A 10,207-nucleotide genomic window follows, 5' to 3' on the forward strand; every position below is an offset into this window, starting at 1 on the left:
TCCACTCTTGCCGCCCTAGTTTTCCGTCATATCGGTGTTATGTTCCCGGATTTTGCGTTCCTTACGCGGTTGGGCTATTATGGGAACCCCTTGACAGTTCGCCTTGAGTAAAACTCCTCCAGCAATGCCCAACATTGGTTTTACCATTTGCCACCTAGCCTTTTCTTTTCCCTTGGGAGTCGCGCTCCTGAGGGTCATCTTTATTTTAACCCCCACGGGCCAGTGCTCCTCTGAGTGTTGGTCCAACCTGTCAGCTGCCGGTGACCACCAGGGGCAACTCTGGGCTGGCCTACCCGTACCTAAGACAATCTGAGTGTGCCCTGACAAAGAGATATGTGCAGCTCCTATCAGGATTTGTCGGCACATTTGGGCGGTGTTGCTGGTTTAGTTTTACCTTGTCGAAATGTCTTGTAACCGGGATTCCGAGTCTGATCGGGTCTTCCCGCTAGAAGGAATATCCTTCGTTGACCGTGAGAGCTTGTCATGGGCTAAGTTGGGACCCCCTGCAGGGATTTGAACTTTCGAAAGCCGTGCCCGCGGTTATGGGCAGATGGGAATTTGTTAACGTCCGGTTGTAGAAAACCTGAAGTTGACCTTAACTAAAATGTATCAACTGCGTGTGTAACCGTGATGGTCTCTTTCCGGCGGAGTCCGGGAAGTGAACACGGTGTTGGAGTTATGCTTGACGTAGGTTGTTCTAGGATCACTTCTTGATCATAGTTGTTCGACCGTGCTTTTGCCTTCTCTTCTCGCTCTTATTTGCGTATGTTAGCCACCATATATGCTAGTCGCTTGCTGCATCTCCACCTCATACCTTTTACCTTACCCATAAGCTTAAATAGTCTTGATCGCGAGGGTGCGAGATTGCTGAGTCCCCGTGGCTCATAGATACTTCCAAAACCAGCTTGCAGGTGCCGATGAGTCCGTGCAGATGACGCAACCAAGCTCAGGAGGAGCTCGATGAAGATCTTGTCCTTTGTGTTGTTTCGTTCTAGTTGATCAGTAGTGGAGCCCAATTGGGGTCGATCGGGGACCTTGTTGCATTTGGGGTAGTCTTCTTTTATTTTGGTTCCGTAGTCGGACCTTGATTGTATCTGGTTGATGTAATGCTTTATTCATGTAATTGTGTGAAGTGGCGATTGTAAGCCAACTATGTATCTTTTCCCTTATTGTATTACATGGGTTGTGTGAAGATTACCTCACTTGCGACATTGCTTTCAATGCGGTTATGCCTCTAAGTCGTGCTTCGACACGTGGGAGATATAGCCGCATCGAGGGCGTTACAAGAAAAAAATAGGGTTTTTTGTAAACTTTGTAGAAATCATGGTTAAAATCATACCGAGTAGCTCAAGAAAACACCGGTATTGCAAGTTTAGTATTTTTGCTAGTTGGTAGGCCACATTTGATGATGTGATGCGGAGGTCTCCCATTTTTTGTTTTTTTTTGAATTTTTTACGGTGTTTTCAAAAACCGGCCAATTTCGTCGCGGCGGCCGTCCGTGTTTAGGGTTTGAGCCGTGCAAATCTGTTGTCGATTCTATGATGAAATGCCTACCTGTGAAGCTAAAAAGCATTTTTAGTGAAAATAACGGGCAAGCTATGGAGGACCCACAGTTCAAATTCCAGGCGGTTCCAGCTGAATCGGCCGAAGGTGGTCCGAATTGCCGGGAGTAGCTACAAGGGTCGGAAATGCATGCTTTTTGGCGACCGTCCGTAAAATAGGGTCTACTTTGAGATAGACATGGAATGGGGCCGTTTGGGGTGCCCCTCCTTGTAGCGGCTTCACGAAAAACGCATGTCTTTTGCATTCAAAAAATGAAAAAAGGTTTTTTTTGTTAAACAAGTTGGAACCTCGCTTTGGCAACATTGTTTGCCATCACAAGACGGAGGCATGTGCCCAATTTGGGCATATTATCAGAAACTATTCAACGGATGCGGCCATATCATTGCTAGTTTGGCTTGAAAGCCATGAATCTTCGTTCATGGTAGGTCGTTTTTGAGAACACTTTTTTCAAGAAAACGCCGGTATTGCAAGTTTAGTATTTTTGCTAGTTGGTAGGCCACATTTGATGATGTGACACGGAGGTCTCCCATTTTTTTGATTTTTTTGAATTTTTTACGTTGTTTTCAAAATCCGACCGATTTCGTCGCGGCGGCCGTCGGTGGCTAGGGTTTGAGCCGTGCAAATCTGTTGTCAATTCTGTGATGAAATACCTACCCGTGAAGCTAAAAAGCATTTTTAGTGAAAATAACGGGCAAGCTATGGAGGACCCGCAGTTCAAATTCCAGCCGGTTCCAGCTAAATCGGCCAAAGGTGGTCCGAATTGCCGGGAGTAGCTACGAGGGTCGGAAATGCATGCTTTTTGGCGACCGTCCGTAAAATAGGGTCTACTTTGAGATAGACATGGAATGGCGCCGTTTGGGATGCCCCTCCTTGTAGCCGCTTCACGAAAAACGCATGTCTTTTGCATTCAAAAAATGAAAAACTGTTTTTGAATTTCAGTTTTGCTAAAGCACATCTAGATGTGCCATAAGTATTGCACATCTAAGTCCTATGGCATTGATCTTACGTCGAGATTCGTGTGGATATTTCCCTTTTTCTTTTTTCTTTTCTCTTTATGCTTGATTCACTCACTTAGATGTGCAATAACTGGAGCACATCTAGATGTGCCCTAGACACACCCTTTGAATTTGTACGGTGTTTTCAAAAACCGGCGGATTTAGTCACGGCGGTCGTCCGTGGCTAGGGTTTGAGTCATGTTTTTAGCATTCAAAAAATGAAACTTATATTGTTTCATACATGAGCATGCACAAAAACCCATAATTTTATCTTTCATCCATGAGCATGCATAAAAAATTTCAATTCCCATCAATTACCAAACTGAATATTCATTGTTAAAAACATGACTTGTTTAGATGACACTGTCATACAGCATCCATGAGCATGCACAAAATTAAACCTGACATACTTAACATTGACATGTTCATATTACACTAACAAGCTTAAACCTAACATGCTGAACACCTTCTTAACACCTTCACTCCTCCTTCTCCTTCATCAACCTGATGCGCTTAGAGTGGCGAATCCCAACGCGGATGTACTCCTCTACCACAATTGGCATGGTCCTGTCGCCAAGCTGTGGGATTGCAGGCGCCGCCACCATCGCGAGGTCGTCGTCCGCCACCACCATCGCGAGGTCGTCGTCCGCCACCACCATAGCAAGGTCGTCGTCCGCCACCACCATAGCAAGGTCGTAATCCGCCACCACCATAGCAGGGTCGTCGTCAGCCACCACCATAGCATGTTCGTCGTCAGCCAGAATAGGCTGCTCCTTGTCATCCCCGCTCTGCTCCTCGTCATCCCCGCTCTGCTCCTCGTCGTCATCCCCGCTCTGCTCCTCGTCATCCCCGCTGCTGCTCCCATTGCCTGGCCAAATGCAACAAAGTGTGAACATGGTGTTGTCATCATGCAGGTAGAGGAAGCCAAAAGGACAGGAAGAAGAGAGGCAGAGAGCTTACTGGCATCGTCGTCGTGCTGGTAGTACATGCGGCACATGGTGTTGTCGAACATCTTCACGGTGAACATGGCGTCATCGTCGTAGCGGAAGACAAGGAAGTACCCGAGCTGTAGCTCATGCGCGCGGGCGAAATGCTCCCAGCCGGGCCCTAGGTACATGTGGCCTTCACCATCAAACACCACCAACACTTCCCACAGCCTGTGAAGCCCGCTGTCGGCCTCCCGCAGCTTCACTTTGTGGGGCTCACGGCCGGCGAGCATCTTCGCAAACTTGTCAGGCAGCCTCTGCAGCGAGGGTCAAGCAGTGGTTAATTGTGGCAATCAAGCACTAGACAGCAGAGTGATGATAAAGAAATGAGTGATGATAAACATACCTGCCTACTGCAAGATTTCTCAATTACGATCTCGAAGAACTCGAAACCTTCCAAGCCAGCCATCTCACTTCTCTGAAAAGCAGCATTGTAATTAAACAACAAGTTACCATAAATAGGACTGGACATAAATAGGAACAGAACCAAGTTTATGATGGCAAAAGTGATAAAAATGAGAAGAGCAATGCACTTGTGGATATTTATGATAGCAAAAGTGAGAAAAAAAGCAATGCACTTGTGAACATTTGGAATACTACTACTCTATCTACAATGGACCATATCTGCCCATGTGCCCATGTCTACTATAAATGGCAAACACAGCATCAGGATCATATCTACTATAAATGGACCATATCTACAATGAACCATATCTACTATAAATGGACCATATCTTCCCATGTGCTACATTTTGTTAGAACCCAACACTTAAGAACTGAACCCTAGATTCTCAATTTAAACACACCTACCCAATACAGTCATGTACAAAACTGAACGGCTTTATAGTCGTTGATATGCGCATGAAGGCTATTGGCTTGACACTGATATAGTCATGTACAAAACTGAATTTAACACTAGAATTTCAGAGATTCAGAGCTATTTGCTTAATTTGCTTTGCTAGGGTTTATATAGCCAAAGGCCACTGGAGGCTACATCCCCTACAAGTTTAACTGCTCCAGTGTGCCGCTGCATCTTTTTAGACAAATATAAACATGTTTATTTTAAAAACAAACAAAGAAAATTGGAAAATACTAATACACTTGCAACATTATAAGTGTTGGCATCATTTTTCCCCTTTCGGTCTGCCTTTTCTATTTCTGATGAATTCTACGTCACCGTGAAGAGAACCACAGGGAAACTAGCATACCTAGCAAGGTAGCACCACATCAACTGAACATGGCCAAAAGGGACCTAAACTTAAATGCCTAATTCAGTCTGCAAAATCCCTCTGAATGTGGTCCAATCGCTCGATAGTTTGGCTGGAATCAACAGAACGCACGCGTAGGCACAATACGACCATTAGCCATACGCGCAGGCACAATATGAGTAACTCCTAAATCAGCATGCTTGTTGGCCTTGTTGGCCTTGTCGACAAAGAACACGGGGGAAACAAAGCAAATCAAAGAACACGGGGGGAACAGAACGGACCTGGGGGGACGGTGACTGCTTGAGCTTGTTGGCCTTGTCGGTGTCGTGGACGGTGCCTCCTCTTGATCTACTACTCTATCTACAATGGAACCCTAATCAGAATGCGCCGGGGAACCCTAATCTAATCAATAGGAAGAGGAACAGGAAGGACTCGGTGGATTCATACCTTAGGAGGCCGTCGCTGTCGATGGAGGAGTGGTTCGCCAGGGAGGTCGTCACCGTCGATGGAGGAGAAGGGGATGCCAGCGGCGGAGAGGAGGAGTGGGTCGAGTGGATAATGGAGAGGAGGAGTGGGTCAAGTGGACAGGAGGAGTGGGGAAAAGAGTGGGTCCACTTGTCAGCGAGTTCTGTTTTGATATATTGAAAAGGGTTGGCATAGAGTACAAAACCAACAGCCTCTAACTAGCCCAGTGGTAGAAAAACAATGGAATAAGCGGCAGGTCATGGGTTCGAGCCCCCGCTCGCCCAATATTTTTTGGTAGCTCAGGGGAAAAGGGTCGAGTGGGTAGAGTAGCAAAATGGCCCACTTGTCAGTGAGTTGGTTGAGTGGCCCACTTGTCAGCGAGGTCTGTGTTTGATACTTAACTGGTTTGATGATTTGAAAAGAGATGGCATAGAGTGGACGACCAGTAGCCTCTTCCTAGCCCAGTGGTAGAAACACAGTGAAACGAGCGCACGGTCGTGGGTTCGAGTCCCCGCTCGCGCATATTTTTTTGCTCACAATGAAATGGGGCCGCGCGTGGGATCAGATGGCTGTCTGATGGAGCACGCCCAAAAATTCAGTTAAAACAGCTCTGAGAACATCTTCAGTTCACCAAAAACAACATCTTCAGTTCAAAAAACATCTTCAGTCCAAAAACAACATCATTTTGCAATCTTTTACATCACAACCAAAACTACATGATCACCAAAACTAAGAAAAACAGCTCTAAAAACAACATCTTCAGTTCATCATTTTGCTTCTTCATTCAAAACAACATCTTCATTTTGCATTGTATCTTCCGTCACCAAAACTACATCATTTTGCATTGTATCTTCAACCATCATCTGCCTCTCCATCACTACACAGTCTCATGCATTTTGGTACCTAGAGATATTTGTAGTACAAAAACTACATCAGGATCACATCAACAACAACTACCAAGGAGACAAAATAGCATTAGATCACCAAGGAGACCAAATTTACCTTCGCTACTCATCGTCGTCGATACGAAAACAAGGAACTCTATGCCCACTCCTGTTTTCCTCATCATCACTACAATATTGCAGCATAGTATGATCAGTCCGGTTTTCCTCATCCTCGCTTTCATGTCCATCCTCTACCATCTTTCTTCTTTTCTTGATGCCTTCAACTGTTGCAGCACCAACGATCACACGTTCCCGGTCCCTTCGCACTCTGCTTTGCACCGGAACTTCCATAGAGTCATCATCAGCTTGCAACGGAACTTCCGTAGAGTCATCATCTTGGTATGTTAGTCCACCATCACCGGGGCCCTTTTCCACTTCAGTTTCAGTCACACTCCACAAGTGTCTGTGCTGAAAGTTTTGCACAACTCGCCATTTTCCGTGCAAAAGAGTGTCTGGCAGATAAAACACCATTGTTGCTTGTGTTGTTAGAATAAAGGGATCACTCTTATACCAGCACCTTGCAGTGTTGATGCTTTTGAAGTGGCCATCATATTTGACAAAAGAGTCTCTCCTCTTCTTGCTACCAAGCTCAAACTAGTCACAGCGAAATAAGACAACCGAGCGATGGATGCCTCCACTAGAGTTGTACTGCAACTCTACGATGCTTCTCAACTAACCATAGAAGTCAATGATCTCACCATCATGTGACCCCTCAGTGACGATTCCACTATTCTGTGTCTTCCTTTTTTCCTCGCGGTCAACGGTGTGGTACCGGACACCGTCAGCAATGCATGCTGAATACACTCTCACTCGCTTATCCGGTAAGCATGCCAAAGCAAATAGATCATCACTAACCTTCTTCTCCTCATGCAACTTTCCAATCTGCACAAATAAACCATTTAGCAAACAATGGTATTTAACAATGGGTGAATAACACAGAAAACATAAAACATGTGGCTAAAATCTCACATGATTCTTAAACCACTTAGAAAACACCTTGGCAACCCTTTTATCAACATTGATATTGCTTTCTTCCTGATTTAACTCTTCCTTGCATTTCCTGCAATGCCAACAAAACATGTGAATTAAAACATTAGGCTGGTGCCAACCCAAGCAAAAACAATATATGTAATGAGTGCACAAGATATAACGTACTCGATATATGGTAGAACCTCGGCGCAATTGCTGAGCACAAACAAAACCATCTTGTCATACTCATCACCAGCCTCCAAGTATTGTGAGGCTCCAAGAAAGTTCACACCATGGTTGAAAACAGAGACATCACCACTTTGCGAATTAGACCGCTCTCTATTTCTGCCCGGCCGGTTCCATCTTGTTTCCACATCACCAAAGTATCTAGAGCAAAAATTCAAGCACTCGTCAACGACATATGCTTCAGCAATAGAACCTTCAGGTCTTGCCGTGTTTCGCACATAACGCTTACAAGTAAGCAGCCTTCTTTCGATTGGGTACATCCAACCGTATTGCACAGGGCCTCTAAGCATTGCCTCTTTGGGTAAGTGCACTGCCAAATGGACCATCACGGTGAAGAAAGCTGGAGGGAAAATCTTCTCGAGCTTGCAAAGAATAATTGGGATTTCTTTTTCAAGTCTTTCCAGGACAGTTAACTTGAGGGTTTTGCAGCACAGTTCTCTAAAGAAATTTCCTAGCTCAGCAACCGCTTCATATATATCCTTGTGCATGATTCCTCGGAGGCCTGCCGGTAAAATCCTTTGGAGGAGGATGTGACAATCATGGGTTTTCAGTACTGAAAGCTTGAATCCATCAGAAGTAACACACTTTGCTAGGTTAGCAGCATAACCATCTGGAAATTTCACCGCTCTTAGGAATTCACAGAATGCAAGCTTTTGTTCTTTATTCATTGTATACCATGCTCGTGGAATTTCAAATGAATCTTCATCTTCATTATGCTGTAGATGCAAATCTTCTCTTATGCCCATGTCCTCCAAATCAAGCCTAGAACTAACCGTGTCCTTTGTCTTCCCTTCAATGTTCAGAAACGTCCCTAGCAGATTCTCACATATGTTTTTCTCAATGTGCATTACATCGAGATTATGCCTTAATTTCAGATCAGCCCAGTATGGCAGGTCCCACAAACAAGACCTCCGGTCCCAACATTGACCTTCGTCACGCTTTCTTTTCTTCGCCAGCTTTCCTGGTCTCACATCTTTCACCTTTTCAAGTTGCTGCTCCAGCTCTTCTTTAGTGAATTCAGCTGGCTTGTCACGGGTTTCATTCTCACCATTAAAATCTTTGCTTCTTCGCCAGCGATGGTTTCGGGGAAGAAAGCGTCGGTGCCCAATATAGCAGATCTTGCTCCTTATTCTCTTTGAGCAAGGGTCTTTGTCACAATGGACACAAGCCTGATAACCCATTGTGATCCTCCCAGATAGAGTGTGCAGAGCCGGGAAATCATGGATGGACCATATGATCGCAGCACGTAGATTGAACTTTTCTTCCGGACTCAAGGCATCGTATGTAGGTACACCAGTCCAGAGCTGGAGCAGTTCTTCTACGAGGGGCTCCATAAAGACATCAAAATCCTTTCCTAGAGAATCTGGACCCGGGATAAGCAATGACATCATGAAGTTGGACTGATCCATGCATTCCCATGGTGGCAGGTTGTACGGCACCACAAAAACTGGCCACATGCTATAAGACGTGCTCATGTTCCCAAACGGATTAAACCCATCTGTGGCAATGCCAAGTTTTATGTTCCTTGGATCTGCAGCAAAATCTAAATGTATACGGTCAAACTCTTTCCATGCCTATCCATCCGCTGGATGGCTCAGCTCATTGTCCACAGGTTGCCGCTTCAGCTTGTGCCACTGTACCTCACGCGATGATTTCTTCGAGATGAACATCCGCTACAGCCTTGGTATCAAGGGAAAGTGCCTTAGTACCTTCCCCGGTATTGACTTCTTCCCATCAGCATATTTCCACCTAGATGCATTGCATTTTGGACAGTTGTCATGCTTTGCTAAATCCTTCCGAAACAAGACACAGTTATTTGGGCACACATGTATTGACACATAACCTAACCCCAGCCTGCGGATTATGCTCAATGCTTCATCATAAGATCTGGGAACACAACTATTAGGGAATTGCAAGCTCAAAAGACGGAGTATTGCGTTGAATGCAGCATTGCTAATCCGGTAGAAAGACTTGATGTGGAGTAACTTCACGGTGAAGGTAAATCTTGAAAATTTACCCCCTTCATGAGCTGCGCGCTTCGCCTCCTCTAACACCTCAGCAAACAACGATTTCTATCCATCAACACGATCTTCAGCATCGTACAAATCCTTCAATAGGTCAGGAATCCTATCATCTTCATGCCCATCCTCTTCCTCCAAAACAGCATTATCTTGCAAAACCTTTTCCATGAAATCAATGCCAGCATCACCACCACCCATCATATGAGGGGCCTCTGTATCAGCTTCAAAATGTTGAGGTTGTCTGTCTAAAGGTTCTCCATGATATATCCATCTATCATATGTGCTGGACATCCCATTAAGAAGCATATGATCTTCCACTCTTTCTTGAGCCATTCTTGGACGGTTGAGGCATTCACAACATGGGCAAAGAATGTGAGCATCGTTGGCAAAATTTGCCCGAACAAATGCCATGAAATCATCAACTCCTTTCATATGTTCTTTCGAAAACTTTCTAACTCCTTCTCTAATCCAGCTTCTGTCCATCTGCCAAAGACAACAAATTGCTGCAACTTAGCAAATCAATCTAAGTGCATCAACATTAATTAATGAAAATGGATGGAAGTAATGGAAGCTAAAATTCCAGAAAATTTTATATGCTAATTGCCTAACCATAAGGCCTGAAGAATTCTTAACAAACAAGCTGAACAATTCCTAACAGCACATCAAGAAAATTCATCTATGCATTATCTACCGAACAAGCAAGCTATCTCCTAACTACTAACAGTGCATCAACAAAATTCATCTATGCTGAAGAACATCTGACTGAAATCCATCTCCCACTGCTCGGGTGACGAGAGAGGAGAGGGGGGA

The 10,207-nt window shown here is 44.9% G+C and overlaps 1 protein-coding gene and 1 pseudogene across 2 annotated transcripts; both read right to left on the reverse strand.

Annotated features, from left to right (window-relative positions):
• Positions 1–2,849: 2,849 nt before the first annotated feature.
• On the reverse strand, positions 2,850–5,318 carry LOC147971328 (uncharacterized). Of its 2 annotated transcripts, XM_087522766.1 has the most exons (5): positions 5,200–5,318; positions 5,034–5,112; positions 3,891–3,962; positions 3,519–3,801; positions 2,850–3,426 (listed from the first exon to the last, which is right to left on the reverse strand). In XM_087522766.1, the coding sequence occupies exons 3-5, from the start codon at positions 3,951–3,953 to the stop codon at positions 3,038–3,040; spliced, it is 735 nt and encodes a 244-aa protein (XP_087378892.1). In that variant the 5' UTR covers positions 3,954–3,962; positions 5,034–5,112; positions 5,200–5,318; the 3' UTR covers positions 2,850–3,037. The 2 variants fall into 2 exon arrangements, with proteins under 2 accessions (XP_087378892.1, XP_087378891.1); XM_087522765.1 differs by lacking the exons at positions 5,034–5,112; positions 5,200–5,318 and having other exon boundaries at positions 3,891–4,016.
• A 1,515-nt stretch (positions 5,319–6,833) lies between these two features.
• On the reverse strand, positions 6,834–9,880 carry LOC147971329 (uncharacterized; annotated as a pseudogene).
• Positions 9,881–10,207: the final 327 nt, after the last annotated feature.

The sequence above is a fragment of the Triticum urartu genome, chromosome 5A (genome assembly GCF_056163025.1).
Source record: "Triticum urartu cultivar PI428250 chromosome 5A, HENAU_Tu73, whole genome shotgun sequence".
In the NCBI taxonomy this organism is placed as follows: domain Eukaryota; kingdom Viridiplantae; phylum Streptophyta; class Magnoliopsida; order Poales; family Poaceae; genus Triticum; species Triticum urartu.